This window comes from Pongo abelii, chromosome 10 (assembly GCF_028885655.2).
Source record: "Pongo abelii isolate AG06213 chromosome 10, NHGRI_mPonAbe1-v2.0_pri, whole genome shotgun sequence".
NCBI classification, from domain to species: Eukaryota; Metazoa; Chordata; class Mammalia; order Primates; family Hominidae; genus Pongo; species Pongo abelii.
This window is the reverse complement of record NC_071995.2, coordinates 111,312,308-111,330,992: the sequence shown is the minus strand read 5'-3', so window position 1 is coordinate 111,330,992 and position 18,685 is coordinate 111,312,308. Positions and strand designations below refer to the sequence as shown.

The 18,685-nt window shown below is 43.6% G+C and overlaps 1 protein-coding gene across 4 annotated transcripts in view; it reads right to left on the bottom strand.

Annotated features, from left to right (window-relative positions):
- Positions 1-4,275: 4,275 nt before the first annotated feature.
- The window catches only part of PTPN11 (protein tyrosine phosphatase non-receptor type 11), a 96,466-nt gene continuing 82,056 nt past the window's right edge, over positions 4,276-18,685 (bottom strand). For all 4 annotated transcript variants that reach the window (XM_009248272.4, XM_009248271.4, XM_024257264.3 and 1 more), the window contains exons 14-16: positions 11,895-12,007; positions 9,361-9,462; positions 4,276-8,342 (exon numbers count right to left, since the gene is read on the bottom strand). In XM_009248272.4, the coding sequence (XP_009246547.2) occupies positions 9,393-9,462; positions 11,895-12,007 (183 nt within the window). In that variant the 3' untranslated portion in view covers positions 4,276-8,342; positions 9,361-9,392. The remainder of the gene's footprint in view (positions 8,343-9,360; positions 9,463-11,894; positions 12,008-18,685) is intronic.

Here is an 18,685-nt window from a genome sequence, read left to right as displayed (position 1 = left end):
GCCCGGCCGCCCAGTCTGGGAAGTGAGGAGCGCCTCTGCCCGGCCGCCCTGTCTGGGAGGTGAGGAGCGCCTCTGCCTGGCCGCCACCCCGTCTGGGAGGAAGTGAGGAGCGTCTCTGCCCGGCCGCCCCGTCTGGGAAGTGAGGAGCGCCTCTGCCCGGCCGCCACCCCATCTGGGAGGAGGTGAGGAGCGCCTCTGCCCGGCCGCCCCGTCTGGGAAGTGAGGAGCGCCTCTGCCTGGCCGCCACCCCGTCTGGGAGGAAGTGAGGAGCGCCTCTGCCCGGCCGCCCAGTCTGGGAAGTGAGGAGTGCCTCTGCCCGGCCGCCCTGTCTGGGAGGTGAGGAGCGCCTCTGCCTGGCCGCCACCCCGTCTGGGAGGAAGTGAGGAGCGTCTCTGCCCGGCCGCCCCGTCTGGGAAGTGAGGAGCGCCTCTGCCCGGGCGGCCCCGTCTGGGAAACGAGGAGCGCCTCTGCCCGGGCGGCCCCGTCTGGGAAGCGAGGAGCGCCTCTGCCCGGGCGGCTCCGTCGGGGAAGTGAGGAGCGCCTCTGCCCGGCCGCCCCGTCTGGGAGGAGAGGAGCGCCTCTGCCCGGCCGCCCTGTCTGGGATGTGAGGAGCGCCTCTGCCCGGCCGCCCCGTCTGGGAGGAGAGGAGCGCCTCTGCCCGGCTGCCCTGTCTGGGAGGTGTACCCGACAGCTCCGAAGAGACAGCGACCATCGGGAGCGGGCCATGAGGATGATGGCGGTTTTGTTGAAGAGAAGGGGAGGAAGTGTGGGGAAAGGAAGGAGAGATCAGATTGTCGCTGTGTCTGTGTAGAAAGGGGTGGGCATAGGAGACTCCATTTTGTTCTGACTAGGAGAAGTTCTTCTGCCTTGGGATGCTGTTGATCTATGGCCTTTCCCCCAGCCCCATGCTCTCTGAAACATGTGCTGTGTCAACTCAGGGTTAAATGGATTAAGGGCGGTGCAAGATGTGCTTTGTTAAACAGGTGCTTGAAGGCAGCATGCTCTTTAAGAGTCATCACCACTCCCTAATCTCAAGTACCCAGGGGCACAAACACTGCAGAAGGCCGCAGGGTCCTCTGCCTAGGAAAACCAGAGACCTTTGTTCATGTGTTTATCTCCTGACCTTCTCTCCACTATCATCCTATGACCCTCCCATATCCCCCTCTCCGAGAAACACCCAAGAATCATCAATAAATACTTCATAAATTTAAAAAAAAAAAAAAAAAACCACATGGAAAGACGCTCAGCCTCACTTTAAAGAGAAATGCTGCTGGGTGCAGTGGCTCACACCTATAATCCCAACACTTTGGGAGGCCAAGGTGGGCAGATCACTTGAGCTCAGAAGTTCAAGACCAGCCTGTCCAGCATGGCAAAACCCTCTCTCTAAAAAATATACAAAGAATAGCCAGACGTGGTGGTTTGCGCCTGCAATCTCAGCTACTCGGGAGGCTGAGGCATGAAAATTGCTTGAAACTGGGAGGCAGAGGTTGCAGAGCCAAGACTGCACCACTACACTCCAGCCTGGGCGACACAGTGAGACCCTGCGTCAAAAAAAAAAAAAAAGAGAGAGAGAGAGAAAGAGGGAGCTGGGCGCAGTGGCTCATTGGTTCACGCCTGTAATCCCAGCACTTTGGGTGGCTGAGGTGGGTGGATCACCTGAGGTCAGGAGCTCGAGACCAGCCTGGCCAACATGGTGAAACCCAATCTCTACTAAAAATACAAAAATTAGCCTGGTGTGGTGGTACATGCCTGTAATTCCAGCTACTCAGGAGGCTGAGGCAGGAGAATCACTTGAACCTGGGAGGCAGAGGTTGCAGTGAGCTAAGTTCCCGCCACTGCACTCCAGCCTGGGGGATAGAATAAGCTCAGGTGACCCCTTTTCTGAATTCTAACCTCATTATAATTCACTCCGCTATGCAACCATCAATTTAAGTTAATAATCTTATCACTGTCTATTCTAATCAAATGACAAATATTTGAATATACAGGCCTCCCTGACTATGACTCCACGCATAGCTCCTCAGATGCATGAACTATTTTATTCATCTGCTTCCCGATGCCTAACCGTTATTGGGGATTTAATCTTTGCCAAATGGAAAATTTGGATCCCAAACAAACTCTGTTTAGTTCAGTGTATCTATGGTCTTACCAGGTAGAAATGACATCATGTCTGCGCATCACATACAATTCCTTTGTCCGTAAACTGCTCACAGATCTTGCAGTATGGTATTGCTTTCTTGTAACCCTTATTTCAGTAGCTATATTTGCTATCATGATGGTATTTGAGGATTTAAATGATCTGACCTCCAGTGACTTGAATATTATCAGCTCACTGGTAACTGTCACCACTGACAAAATAGCAAATCTCTATTTCTGGCTCATCCCATTTGCAAATTCAGTGTTTGGAAACTTAGCTAGTTCCTAGGGGAAAAATAACAGCACCTGCAAAATCAAACCATTCACTTGAGATCACAGTCCCCTTTTTGCTACCCCCTCGTAGAGGAGAAGAGAAGATGTGGATGAAAGCATACATGTCATATGAGCCAACAGTAGACCCTCACACCAGAAGCTTTTTCATTCACAAGATGACCACGTTGAATAATTCCTTATCTCTGTCCGCATGATTTATTGCAGGGATTCCAGCTCTGCCTCTAATGTATTCATTTTCTTGGGAACTCTTCTTGTGAGTAGGAACTACACAAACAGAAGGTCATTTCATGGCATGGCCAAGGACAAGATATTGTCACTGCCCTCTAACATGCAATCCAGGACCTCAAGAAGGATTATGTGGAATGAGGTGTCTCCAAACAATATTGTGTACAGCACCTCTTCTGAAACCCAAGGGTAATCACCAAACAGTACCATGGTTTGAAAACCCCATAGTAATCCTCCGGTGCGATACACACTCTTAGCCCCTCTTCACGGCTCTTATCTTGTTTGGAACTAGTCATCTCACTTCTGTCTTGTCTTGGCTCTGGGCAGCTTCAGGTACTGCCTTCTGACGTGTGCAAGGCCCAGCTCCCTGGTAGACAGGCACCCTATCAGGTTGTTTCGGGCAGCGTTCCTCCCCAGGGCACAGGTATAGTGCCTAGTATTTTGAAGGTGCTCTGTTATTTTTATTTATTTATTCTTTTGAGAGAGAGTCTGACTCTGTCGCCTAGGCTAGAGTGCAGTGGTGCAATTTTGGCTCACTGCAACCTCCGCCTCCTGGGCTCAAGCAATTCTCATGCCTCAGCCTGCCAAGTAGCTGGGATTACAGGCATGCGCCACCATGGCCAACTAATTTTAGTATCTTTAATGGAGGCGGGGTTTCACCATGTCGGCCAGGCTGGTATGGAACCCCTGGCCTCAAGTGATCCGCCCATCTTGGCTTCCCAAAGTGCTGGGATTACAGGCATGAGTCACTGTGCCTGGCCCATGCTCTGTATTTCTGAATGGACAGGTGACAGGACTAACAAACTGAACCAGCTAGATTTGATTAGATGCATTAAACAATTCAGATGAGACTGAGAGGGGGGTCATAGTATTTTACAGTGTAAATAAGTAATCCAAATCATTCCTTATATTTCTAATAAAGAATAACCACCTGTTTTGCTATCTATAAAATGGTTACTTTCTGCCCATGTCAATGCACACTGTTGTCAGAACAAAGTGGCCCTGTTGGTATGTGACCTAAACCTACTCTAAAGGAAGAGCTGATGTCCCATAGCACATAATTTACTCCTCCTCCAAGCCTCCTTACCATCCCTTTACTTCTTATTCCCACCTAATACTATTTACATTCAGTTCTGTGTGTTTTCTAACAATTTCCTCTGTGTGTGTGTGTGTGTGTGCACGCGCACGCGTACACATATATATTTTTTGAGGGGATGCAGTGAGAGTAGGTGAGAAAGGGTCTTACTATGTTACCCAGACCAGTCTCAAACTCCTGGGCTCCTGGGTTCAAGGAATCCTCCCGTCTCAGCCTCCAAGTAGCTGAGATTACAGGGGCACGCCACCGTGCCCAGCATTTCTTCTATACTTTACACAGACTATACTTTTTACTCTTGATTTACTCGTAGGTTCTCCCAAATAGAACTCCCTATCTCCTAAAGCTATTTCTACAGGAAACACTCAATGAATTATGGAGGAACTCATGCCTTTATTCTATGTTCCAAGTCACTTCTAGATAAGAGCTGCTAAATGTCAGTATTTTGCCAGTGTGAGAGATGGAGTGACCAATAATCCCATTTTTTTCCTGGACGTTTCTGATGAAGCAAACAACAAATGCCATCATATAAGAAAATGGTTTTATTCCTAATTTTTAGTTCCCATACAGTTTACAAATACACTTTTACTCTGATAATACAGCTTTGCAACTAGCAAAGCAGTTGCGCTAACACCCATAAATATAGGTGGGGAGACAATTAACATCCACTAATGTTTCTCTACATAAACTATTCTTTTAATGTCATTTTTTTAAAAACAGTTGCAAATAGACTACATAATATACGTGGGCAAAAAGGCAATTAAGTGAATCTCTTGAAACACTAAATGTATAATAAACAGCATATTATCAACATTTACATGATTCACATCAAAATGATGACATCCTAAAACGTATTCCTTTTAAAGGATAGATTTATCAATAAAATATTACATATCTTTTAATACTCTGGTACAATACTTCATATACTGCAGGAAAATTAATTGTAGGTCTAGTCATCAGCTTAATCAGGGATCCTTTTCCCATTAGCTTTTATTAATAAAAGAATCACAATTAGGTCATAAATAAACAGGCAAATTATTAATTACATGATTTGAGGCTTAGGATGAAAACTTGTCAAAATTAGTTTGATATACAGCAAAGTTATACAACACACTAAAACCAACTGTTCAATAGTTTTTGCCTTGTGTGAACTGCCCGTAGTGAAAAAGGAACAAATTTTTAGTGATGAAAGATACAATAAACTATATTTTGGAACTTTTCAAGAGGAAGAAGGAAAAAGGATTTCAACAAAATTAAGGGCAAATACAGATCCTAACAAAGGCATCCTGACATCAGGGAGGCCATGTGCTTGCTATGTGTAAAACTTGATTCCCCCAACAACATACAGAAACAAAAACTGCACTGGCTTTGTAGTTATGTCTATAGTCTAAGTTTCCCTTATGGATACTAAGCTACAACAAAACACTTCACAATTGCAAACCTTTCCACATCCCCCTGAATTAAAAATAACTCAAGATGTTATTAGTTCTTAAAATCCCCAATAAAATAACCTCTAAAAATAATCTTGACCATTTTCCTGGCTGTTTCCCCGAAGCAACTTGGCTCTTTAAAGAATGCACACACACCAAGAAAGTCCTACCCGTGTCTTCTCATCCCCACTTAGACACATTTGAAAAGACCTTGGTTTCAGTGGGAGAGATGACCATAAGTTTCAGAAGGGCCACACACTGGACATGAAGCGCCTTTTAGTTTTTTTTTTAAAAAAAAGTTATTAAGACTGTGAAATTTGGCTTTTTTAAAAAACTCCAATACCATGTGCCAGATAACTCTTTCACCCCAAAATATAAAATCCTATGTTTATAATGTTAAAATCCTCAGTGAGCTATGGAATATTGTGCATATTTAATACCCACCAGCAACCTAGAAGTAGATGGCATCCATCTGTCTGTCACACCGACTTTCCAAATAACCTCGTTCACCCATTACTGACTGCTCTGGCCCTGGGCGCTCTGACTTCCTCAGAAACCACCTCTTTGGAACTTTCCTTTCCACAACTTTTTTTTAAACCTGCACCTCGAGCTTTCTCCATCATCCCAGCCCCTCTGCCTGATTCCATCTCATGTAAAGTAAACTTGTCTGAGAACCTGCGATCACCTTTTACCAAGCACATGATAAGCCGTAGCAACCTAGGGACTATGATAACTCTGGCCTTGGCCTAAGTTTACATAAGAACATGATAGTTTGCTGACCTCGTGGAGGGAAATCTAAATGAAATCAATATCTTATAACAAAACTAGCCAAGATCAGGTATTTCCATTCTGAGTATAAAAGCGACTGATCTTAAGCAACAGGCAGAGATGTTAATGCAGAAGATATATTTGTACAATCAAACTCTTGTGTGCTGGTGAAAGACTTTACCCCCAAAGTCAAGTCAAGTCAAGACAAAACCAAAGCAAAATGGAGAATGAGTCAATGTAACAATGCGATAAAAAGAACAGGATTCAAGCTTCTTGCTGCAAATACTGAACTGGAATCTTTTTCTTTAGAAGTTTGACTAGAAGACAGCAGTGACACTTCCCTAATAAGGGAATACCTTCAGGCCACACCTGTGTTCTGAAGCAATTCAAAGTTCAAGGAATATTGGGGGGTGGAGGTGGGGGCTGATATACATTTTGTCAGTGAGAATGGCAGCCAAACTACCTCAGAGTCTCAAGGGACTGAGAGACCTCAGAAAGGAACTACTACCAGGGCTGGATCTAGGCCTTCCTTTCAGAAGCCAAAGTCAGAAGAATCCAAGGAGGCCATAACTTCATGGCAAAGATGCCATAGCATTATTACCATCACAAAAGTCAACCAATGATATTTTCATTGAAATATCCACACTGGATGATTCAACATATGAGGCAAAGAGGGATGTCTTTGGAGAAGGCACTTAAGGTAGAACATTAGCAAATCTTACTGGTTGGCTAAAACAAAAATGAGTTCATTCAACCTGGCTGGAGGCCTGTTAGGGCTGTTCCTTCTCACTGTGGCCTGACTAAAACCCAGTGGCATTAACAAAGAGTCACGTTTCCCAAGTCTGGGGATGCCCCAGTGGGGTGGTGCTGCTCTCAAAAGCCCTGTGTCCCTAAACACATCCATCCTCACAAGATCAGTTTCCCCATGGGCTGGTTCCAAAAATAGGCTCAGGGCTGGCAGAAATCATTCAGGAAGCTTCTTGAAGGCCCTCTCTTTATTTCTTAGTCTGACTTTCAGCTTGTCCCAGCTACTGTAAGCAGCTTCGGCTTCCCAAGGTCACTAGCAACTTCTACTTTTGCTAATATCCTTGGTTTTCCATGGCACTGGTTGTGACCGTCTGTTAGACTAGTGGCCCCCCACTTAACTGCACCTCTACTTCACACCCTTTTCTTGAATCTGAGCTGGGCTTGTGACTTGTTTAGTAAGTAGAGGGCATACCCCAGATTTCTTCTGATTAGAAAAAATCATCATCATCATCATCATCATCATCATCATCAATAGAGGGAAGTAGAAGGGACACTGTGAAAATTCTGGACTTAAGTCTTCAGAAGGCCTGGCCATTTCTGCTTTTGAGCTCTTGGGAGCTCTGAGCTGCATGTGAGAGGTCTAGCTACCCTGCCAGCCAGGCCACTGAAAGAGACTGCATGAAGAAGGAGAGACTCAGGACTGCAGGCAGAGAGAGAAGCCCAGCCATCCCAGTCTCTCCGCCGACCTGCTGACCACATGAGTGGCCACCTGCAGGCTGGCAGAAGAACAGCCCAGCTGAGCCCAGCTCAGATTGACAAACAGTTGGGGGCGGGTCTTTTTAAGCCACTAAAGTTTTGGGGTAAGTTTGTCAGCAACATTTGACAATCAAAAACACTGGTCATTCATAGATGCCTTTTTTCTAAGTACAAGACAATTACTCAAATGCAAAGAAAATATGGCGTACGTTTTCCCACCACAACCTTCTCAGTCAACAGCCGAACTATAATTGGTCAATGGCTGGAAAAAAAGAAAAAAAAAAAGCCACACCTCTTACCTTAATTCATAAATATCCATGATTCTTTTTCTATGACTCTTTAATGCCAGTGCAAAGGCCAACTTCTGACAGTCTCAGGCACTGGCTTAATTCTCATTTGGCCAAAAATAGAAGCCATCAAAATGAATTATCCACTACTGGATACATGATGGTAAATGAGATTGTTCTCACTTTTCTAGGACATTGTTACTTAATTTTCCCAAATCATTTCTTCTTATCATCCCCAACAATGAGGAAAAAAAATTAAACTGGTTAAGGGTATAAAAAGAAAAAAAAAAGCCTATTACTAGAATTTGAATCCCCATAATCTGCAAAATACAGCGCACAATTTAACTGCTTCCTCAATTTCAAACAAATTCTATAAAATATAATGTTGTCTACATTGTAGAGATGATTTCTTCTTATCTGAGGAAATGAGTAATTGGGAAGCAGGTATTGTTGAGTTAAAATACAGTGGTCTTCAAATGGTTTCAAATTTTGCTTATCAAAAGGTAGTCAACCACAATGCAAGCCTTCCAAATCCAAATTCTGTCTTCACATAAACTTTTTTGCGTCTGTTCTTGATCTTTTTAGGGAGAGGGTGAAAGTCCACATCTGGGGAAGAAATAAGTTAGAGTTTTTAAGGAACATATATCTAAAAGCTTAACAAAGCATTAGGTGATTTTAAGGTAGACTTGAAGCTTTTAACTACGCTACCCATTGAAGTGGAATTTCGACATGAAATACTGACACTGAGTTTTTTTTTTTTTTTTGAGATGGAGTTTCACTCTTGTGGCCCAGGTGGAGTGCAATGGCACAATCTTGGCTCACTGCAACCTCTGCCTCTCCTGCCTCAGCCTCCTGAGTAGCTGGGATTATAGGCATGCGCCACCATGCACAGCTAATTTTCTATTTTTAGTAGAGACGGGTTGGTCTCTACTATTTTAGTTGCTCAGGCTGGTCTCGAACTCCTGACCTCAGGTGATCCGCCCACCTCGGCCTCCCAAAGTGCTGGGATTACAGGCGTGAGCCACCACGCCTGGATAAGTTTCTAATTTATCATGAAAACATACATCACATACTTGGGTCACACTTAAAAAACGTAATTGACAGGGAGGCGACATATGGGAGAGATGAATTTCCAGCAGCAGAGCTGGAAGGGATGTAGGTGACCCAGTCGGAGGCCAAGTGGTCTAGCACCCCATGCGACACAGCCGGTCAGAGGCTGACTGAAATGAGAACTCAAGCTTCCTGACTCCCAACCACCCAGTGCTGAGTCCTGATGCTTCCCAGATCCCTACAGATCATCCCCCAGCACAGCCTGGGCTAACCAACTCTAATAAAAATTGCAGGAACAGTGATACCTGCACTCTACCACCAGTATCAGCCATTTCTCTGGAATAAGTGCTAGCCTTGCCTCATGCAGAATTAATTCTGTGTTTGATGTTAATGTTTAATGAACTCTAAACTAAAACCATCTTGGAAAAAGAAGCACAGGGAGAGGAAAAAGGAGCCTGGTTTGTAAAACTCAATTATGGTACACTTTGCTAAAACATTCCCAAATTGCTTGCCTGCTTAAAAATACTGCCAATTATATAAACAATTAACCAAGAGAGCACTTGCATTTATATACCTATTTCTGTGCTGAAGTTTTGGCAGGTTTTCTCATCTGAAACTTTTCTGCTGTTGCATCAGGCCCACGTTTTCATAGACTCTAGCACTGTCTTCTCTCATTCTGGAGAGAAAAGAAAAAGAAAGACATTTACAAAAATGTAGACCACGCTGTTTAAGCTTACATGATATCTATAAAACACATACTACATTCTTTGGGCACCAGATACGATACAGACACAGTTCCTGTGCCTAGGACCTGACATTCCCAGGGAAAGAAGAGATAGCCATACAGCAATATAATTACAGAGGCAGAAGTGAAATAAGGCTGGGTGTGGTGGCTCACGCCTGTAATCCCAGAACTTTGGGAGGCCGAGGTGGGTGGATCACGAGGTCAGGAGTTTAAGACCAGCCTGGCCAATATGGTGAACCCCGTCTCTACTAAAAATACAAAAATTATCCGGGTGTCATGGCACATGCCTGTAGTCCCAGCTGCTTGAGAGGCTGAGGCAGAAGAATCTCTTGAACTCGGGAGGTGGAGGTTGCAATGAGCAGAGATTGCGCCACTGCACTCCAGCCTGGGTGACAGAGCGAGACTCCGTCTCAAAAAAACAACAGAAATGTAATAAAAGCCTCAAGTCCTGGTGCTCCCTGGGGTCTGGCAGAAAGCAGTTGTTTTAAGGAGGCCTGTAGGATGAGGCATTTGGATCACACTGTGAAGAAAGGTTGGAAATGCACACATAGAATGAAATCCCATTAATTTCCAGTAGAGGGATCTGAACAGGCAAAAGCTCCAAGAAGGGAAAATACAGGAGCAGGCAGGCAGTGATAAGAGATCTATTTAGCCCCAGCTCAAGTTATGTGAAGGGCAATGGGTGGTTTAGGGCCTAGGATGGAGGGCGAAAGCATCAAGATCCCAGACTCCTTTCTGCTGAGCAGGGAGGTGACATCAGAGCAGTCCAGGAGAGTGAGGAACCCAGCAGCTGTGGGTGCCAGGCTGAGAGGGGCTCCAGGACCAGTGTATCCTGGACCTGAACCCTACAAGGGGGATGACGGGAATGAAAGGCAGACAGGCTTCTGTCACAGGCATGCCACTGGTACTGAGGGAATCATGACAGCTGACTCAGTCCTGCCAACAGGAGGGAAGAGCTGTCTAGCAAGGACTCAGAACCCTGGCATTCCAGTTCCATTGCAAATTATTGCAGAGAGCAATTTAAAATATCAATTTTCCCAGGCAGTCCACTGGGAAAGAAAAGAAAAAAGATAGAAAGAAGTGGCAACTTGGAGGAGAAAATACCTCTGCTGTATAATTTCATTTCAATGTTAAATAGAAAGCAAATGTTAATATAAACCTCATATATGCCACCTAAAACATTTATATAGAATATTAAAATCTGCAGGGGTTTAAAAATCCACATCGGAAGCAAACAGAGAGAAGATTCTTAGGGAAAAATAAAAGGTAAATGTTATACTAGCAGTTGACTTTCGAATATATAGAAAAATAGTAACTTACAATTGCTATTCATATACTCAATTTAACAAATGCTTTCCTACCGTGTTTTAAACAAGGAGTCGGGCAGGATTTCTGGGAAGGACTTGAGAGTCAGTATTTTAGGCTGTATGTGCCATACATGGTCTCTGTCACATATTATTCTTCGGGCTTTGTTTTGTTATTGGGTCTTTGTTTTGTGTTCTTTTGTTTTACAACCCTTTAAAACCATTAACGGGCCATACGGTAACAGGCCATGGCCCAGATCCGGCCTTGTGAGCTGTAGTTTGCTGACTCCTGGTTTAAACACCCAAAGTAGATTTCTGTTGACTGGTGGCAAATGAGCAGATCATGGCTGGGCTGACACATTAGTGGTCAATTTATTTACTTTTATTTTGCAAAGAGCCTTAACACATCATTAAGACATATGACCTTCCTTTGTTACAATCCCCAGCCCATCAAAAGAAAAATTAGATTCTTCTTGGAGAACCACCACTTGATATACTTAAAATCCCATATAATCCTAGCTAGCATAGGAGTCAGCCTTCAGTTTAGGAATTTATTTTATTTTATTTTATTTTTAGACAGAGGCTCACTCTATCGCCCAGGCTGGAGTGCAGTGGCGTGATCTCAGCTCACTGCAACATCCATTTCCTGGGTTCAAGCGATTCTCCTGCCTCAGCCTCCTGAGTAGCTGGGATCACAGGCATGTGCCACCATGCCCGACTAATTTTTGTATTTTTAGTAGAGGTTTCACCATGTTGGCCAGGCTGGTCTCGAACTCCTGACTTCAAAGTAATCCATGAACCTCGGCCTCCCAAAGTGCTGGGATTACAGGCATGAGCCACTGTGCCTGGCCAGCTTAGGAAAATTAAAACGTGGTTGAGATGGCATTAACACAATCCATAGATATCACCAGTCACAGATACACTAACAGTGGGGCAACAGGAACGTGCACCAGTAAAAGGCATGTGCTACAAACTTGTGGGGTTTTTTTTGTTTTTGTTTTTTAAACCTTTTTAAACCACCAAGACCAGGTAAAAAGAATTTCCTTCAGCACTACTTACTCTGCACAGGGTGGCGTTGGAGTACAAGGCGGGAGGGGGCTCTGATCTCCACTCGTCTGGTCCGCTAGAGAATACTTAATATTTGTATATTCGTGCCCTTTCCTCTTGCTTTTCTGAAATTTGGAAGAGTGCACATGTGAGGGACAATGATTATTTTAAGGGGATAAAAAGCAAAAAAGGTATTTTGCCCAAAAAAAGAAAAAAGAGAGAGAAAGAAAAAAAAATTGATAGATGGGTTGAGAATACTGATACACTGACCAAATTGTTAGGGGATTCACCTTCTCAAGGTACATACACAGTAGGAGTGAAAAGTACTTTTGAACCACAGAATTTGAAAGCACAGAGTCACGCATTAACAACTTACTGTACCGAACCAAATGTCCCTGTTTCTACGAGAGAATTCACACTTTCTTTGCCACATTAGCATCTAATCATTTCATAGTTCATGTGGAACACATTTCATGGTTTTTCAGGTAAACAGCTGGGAAAGGAACTCCGAAAATAAATTCACCCCAACTAGAAATGGCACACAAGAATGAAAGATGGTAGCACTCTTATCAGAAACAATAACACACTTCATTGTATCTCCCCTCACTCCTGGAAAAGACTCTGGCACCTTTTTTGTTTGTTTGGAGACAGAGCATTGCTCTGTTGTTCAGGCTAGTGTGCAGCGGCATGATCTCGGCTCACTGCAACCTCCGTCTCCGGGGTTCAAGCGATTTTCGTGCCTCAGCCTCCTGAGTAGCTGAGATTACAGATGCCCACCACCATGCCCGGCTAACTTTTTGTATTTTAGTAGAGATGGGGCTTTACCATGTTAGCCAGGCTGGTCCTGAACTCCTGAGCTCAGATGATCCACCCGCCTCAGCCTCCCAAAGTGCTAGGATTACAGGCATGAGCCAACACACACCCGACCCACCTTTAAAACTTTATTTTTGGTTCTGATGATACCCTGGAGGGAAAAAGGCAAAGAAAACCAGCAGTCATGCAGTCTCATCTCAGATATGGAGTGAACTATATTTGGTAGGACATCTAGTTAGGTGGTTTATCACCCTTTTCTACTCCTATAGGCACCTGGAAACAGCCAACTCTGAAAATCCATCAGATGAGCATCATTATCTAATGTTGACTTCACTATAGGATTGCCCTTAGGGTAGCCATATCAAATACTAATGTACAAGCCAGGCCTGGTGGCGCAAGCCTGTAGTCCCAGCTACTCGGGAGGCTGAGGCAGGAGAATTGCTTGAGCCCAGGAATTCAAGGCTGCAGTAAGCTATGATCGCACCACTGCACTCCGGCCTGAGCAACAGAGTGAGACCCATCTCTAAAAAATAAAAAATAGGGCTGGGCATGGTGGCTCATGCCTGTAATCCCAGCACTTTGGGAGGCCAAAGCAGATGGATCACTTGAGGTCAGGAGTTCCAGACTAGCCTGGTCAACATGGCAAAACCCTGTCTCTACTAAAAATACAAAAATTAGCTGAGTGTGGTGGTGCATGCCTATAATTCCAGCTACTCAGGAGGCTGAGGCATGAGAATCACTTGAACCTGGGAGGCGGAGGTTGCAGTGAGCTAAGATCAGGCCACTGCACTGCAGCCTGGGTGATGGAGTGAGACTGTCTCAAAAAATAAATATAAAAAATAATTTTTTGTCTAATACTATTTGCCTCTGTCAAAGTAGCCAAACCAATCTATTAAGTGATAAAGCAGTCAGTAAGAACTTATAGTGTAGGGAACAAGCTGCAAATCAGACATCCAAAGCAAAAATATTTTGTTTGGTTTATATACTATTTTAATTTTTTGAACAGCCATTTTCTTAAAACAAAAAGACTTGTAAATAACCATTTCTGAATAGCAGTCATAAATGTTTAGCACTGAAAAATCTTTGCTTATATACGAAACAACCCTTAGAAAGATACAATATAATTCAAAATTAAATATTAAATGGAAGAATTGGCAAGAACTTTTGTTTGTTTTTTTTGTTGTTGTTGTTTTTGAGATGGAGTCTCGCTCTGTCGCCCAGGCTGGAGTGCAGTGGTGTGATCTCGGCTCACTGTAGCCTCTGCCTCCCAGGTTCAAGCAATTCTCTGCCTCAGCCTCCCAAGTAGCTGGGATTACAGGTCTGCACCACAACACCCAGCTTATTTTTGTATTTTTAGTAGAGATGGGGTTTCATCATGTTGGCCAGGCTGGTCTCAAATTCCTGGCCTCAAGTGACCCACCCGCCTCGGCCTCCCAAAGTGCTGGGGTTACAGGCATGAGCCACCACGCCTGGCCCTTTTTTGTTTCTTTGTTTTTTAAGAGACAGGGTTTCACTCTGTCACCCAGGCTAGAGCGCAGTGGTGCAATCATAGCTCACTGCAGCCTCAAACTCCTGGGCTCAAGCAATCCTCCCACCTCAGCCTCCCAATAGCTACAGGAACATGCCATGCTCAACAAATTTTTTTTTTATTTTTTGTAGAGAGGGGGTCTCATTATGTTGCCCAGACTGGTCTCAAACTCTTGGCCTCAAGCGATACTTCTGCCTCCGCCTCCCAAAGTGCTGGGTTTACAGGCATGAGCCACCATCCCCAGCCAGCAGAGAACATTATTTTAAAACTTACCCCGCAAGGCACCGTGGCTCATACCTGTAATCCCAGCACTTTGAGAGGCCAAGGCAGGTGGTCACTTAGGGTCAGGAGTTCAAGACAAGCCTGGCCAACATGGTGACACCCCGTCTCTACTAAAAATACAAAATTAGCCGGGCATGGTGGCGCACGCCTGTAATCCCAGCTACCCAAGAGGCTGAAGCAGCAGAATCACTTGAACCTGGGAGATGGAGGTTGCAGTGAGCCGAGACACCACTGCACTCCAGCCTTGGTGACAAAGTGAGACTCCATCTCAAAAAATAATAATAAAATAAATTTTTTAAAAAATAAAACATCCTGAGGTTTAAAAATCTCAACTCACTTTTTAAAATAAAAATTTTAAATATACAATAAATAGAAACTGAGGAGTAAAACTGCTTTTATACTCGATACTTTTTTTAAAAGTAAATTTTAAAACACATGACATGAGATCTGCCCTCTTAACAAACTGTTAGATGTGCAGTATTGTTAACTATATACCCACTGCTGTATAGAAGATCTCTGAAGTTTTTTGTCTTGTATTAGTGAAACTCTATACCCATTGAACAGCAAATCCCTATTTCCCCCTCCCTACTCAATACTTCCTTGAAAATAAAAATCAGTATTTCTATTAATACATAAAGTGATTACAACAGAATTTTCTAGTGTGGAATAATTAGTACAAATGAAACAGGAATTACTTCAATGACTCAAAGGAATCCAAGGAAAAGCATTAAAATGTTGCAACTTTTTAGCTTATGTAGAAGATCAAGAAATAAAACTGACTCACATATATCAGATGGGCTTGTCTCAGTACTGTGACAGCCCAGGCTGTGTTATAGATCAAGAGAAATTCTCAGGGAATAGGGATTGTTTTGTTTTGATTTGTGTTTGTGGAGTAGAGGGTAATGTGTTTCTGAGGCCTAGAAAATCATCTGAAATTGATCTATCTCCACCCAAATTCAACATCACAGCACAGTAACCAAGCCTTCTGCAATGTTTATAACAAATCTTATGGCCTTGCCAACTGACACACACCCAAGATTGAGAGAAGGGATTGATCACAAGACCCCAGAATCATCTGGTATTAAGTATCTTTCCATGTGAAGTAACTGATTACATTCATAAACCTTAAATTACAAAAAATCCAAAGGCCAAGAGCAGGAAGAGAGGGTAAAATGAAAACACTTGCCTTGGTTACAGAGCAGCCTAGACTACTTGTCCAGTGCACTCTGGGTTCACATTTGAAGACTACAAACACCAGGATTCCTTCCACTATCCAATCATGAAATCTTGCTGGTTTTACTTCGCTCTGTACTCACTGTCAGTCCTGCCCACCCTGACCAAACCATGATGAGTTCTCACGTGCAGCACTGCGGCAGCTCCTCACTGGCCCCTGCAGCTGCTCAAGCCTGGTGCCCACCCATTCTTCACCCTCAAGCCAGGGTCCTCTTTCAAAATGAGGGTCTTTTTTTTTTTTTGAGACAAAGTTTCACTCTTGTCACCCAGGCTGGAATGCAGTGGCACAATCTCGGCTCACTGCAATCTCTGCCTCCCGGGTTCAAGCGATTCTCATGCCTCAGCCTCCCAAGTAGCTGGGACTAGAGGCGTGAGCCACCAGGCCCAGCTAATTTTTGTATTTTTGGTAGAGACAGGGTTTCACCATGTTGCCCAGGCTAGTCTCAAACTCTTGGCCTCAAGCGATCCACCCACTTCAGCCTCCCAAAGTGCTGGAATTACGCGTGAGCCATCACACCCGGCCTAAAATGAGGATCTTTTTATGTCATTCCCCTGCTTCAGACTCCTCAATGACTTCCATTTCCCTCCAAATAAAGTCTAAAATCTGTAATATGGCCTACAAGCCCCACCTCTCCTTCCAAACTAAAAAATCTGGTCTCAGCTTACTTTTCCAATCTCCCCATCACACTCCACATTGCCCCCCAACTCCTTCTACTCCAACCATGCTGGATTTATTTCCATTTCAGGAACACAACTACTTAAATATTCCCGGTGCCTGGCACAGTACAACCTACTTTAATTAATGCAGGAATGAATGAACAAGTATGAAAAAACCTTTTCATTGGACCAAGGAGATGAAGGGAGCTGTGTGAAGAAACAGTAGGGCACATGGGGGCACGGCCTCATGTTAACTCAAATTTTACATCTGATAAAACTTCAGTTCCATGAGGCAACAGCCATGGCTATCTTCTTCATTGTTACAACCTCAGCATTTAATCAATGTCTGCAACAGAAAAGGCACTCAAATATTTCTCAAAGGAATGACACCAAACAAAAAGAAAGTGTCTAATAAAATATGAGCAGCCAAATAGCAAGTGCCACACAAGGTCAGTTTAAATCTTGCTCGTTTAATGTTGCAACAACTGAAATTCAGCCTGTGCGATCCCATTTCTATTCCAGTTCTGCTATCATTATGGAATTTTTTTTTTTTTTTTTTTTTTTTGAGATGGAGTCTCACTCTGTCGCCCAGGCTGGAGTACAGTGGCGCAATCTCGGCTCACTACAACCTCTGCCTCCCAGGTTCAAGTGTTTCTCGTGCCTCAGCCTCCAGAGTAGCTGGGATTACAGGCACATGCCACCATGCCTAGCTAATTTTCGTATTTTTTGTAGAGATGGGGTTTTACCATGTTGGCCAGGCTGGTCTCGAATTCCTGACCTCAGGTGATCTGCCCACCTCAGCCTCCCAAAGTGCTAGGATTATAGGCCTAACCCATTACGCAATTTTTAAAAGTAATTTCTGTCCTGCAATATGATTCACTCAGAGAGAACACTGTTCAGATCTCTGTATACTGAAGTGTAGAGACGCTACCTGTGTTGTATGTATTTCCTTCAAACAAGAAGTGCCTAGTTGGCAAATACAATTCTCACACGGGTATAGGTTAGTAATTCTGAAACTATACACCTATACCAGGGTTGAACAAATGAGTAGATAAGTTGGTGATAATGAGACTGGGGTTTCTCCCTGTTAGAGAAAGAAGTCACAAATAAGCAAGAGGAAGGCAAGAATGAGCCCTGCAGCAATGGATTAGAGTCTGAGACATCGGTATGAACTCATGTTTAGCTTAATATATATACAGATGGCCAGATACAGAAAACAATTATAGATATATGTGAATCCATGGATTCATATACAGCCATATGTTTTCTAGCTCTATCTGCTGAGAGGGCCTAGAAGCAGTGATTCCAGTAGCAATTAGCATACCCAACACCCAGACTGGTTTCTAAACCCCCATCTAAAGTAAAAGGAACGAGGGCTCCACAGAAAAATGGATGATTCTAGGGCTGCGGCAGGGAAAAATATAAGAGGAGCCTGGAACACCTTTTGTAATGCCAAAGTAGAGAAGTACTCAGAAACAAGAGGGTGGGGACATGTCAAAGGACACAGGAGCCAATCTGAAGAACCTCCCGGTGACCAAAGCTGTAACAACTTGAGCAAGAAAAATAGATTATAACCTAAAGTATAAAATAAATATACATGCATCTCTATCAATATAAATAATGGAATAAATAAATGGACAGAAGGAACAAATCTTTCTTACAAAAGGACTCTAAATAATGTATATAGAAACTAGTCATTCCAGTTTCAATTAAGCTCCAAGAGATGGAGCTTTATTTCCCTTCTCTTGAGTATAGTCTGAACTAAATGACTTTCTTCCAAAGAACTGAACAGGGAAAGGGGAAAAAAGTACGGGCAGTCTCCAACTTCATAATGGTTTGCCTTATGGTTTTTTTTATTTTATGATGGTGCAAAAGCAATACAACCCTTCTGTTTTTCATTCTGAGTACAGTACTCAACACATTACATGAGATATGCAACATGTTATAAAACAGGCTTTCCATGAGATGATTTTGCCCAACTGTAGGCTAATGTAAGTGTCCTAGGTACGTTTAAAGCAGGCTAGGCTAAGCTGTGATGTTTAGTAGTTTAGATAACATTAAATGCATTTTTGACTTATGATATTTTCAATTTATGATGGGCTTATCAGGCTGTAACCCCATCACCCCATCATAAGTTAAGGAGGATTTGTAATCATGCAATGAGAAAAACCTGGCAGATACTAACTAAACAAACTGACAAGTTTAACATCACCAGGCCACGTTGATAACATTTACCTCCAAGTGATGAGAACACTTAACAATATACCTCTGTGGTATTCTTCCCAAAAAT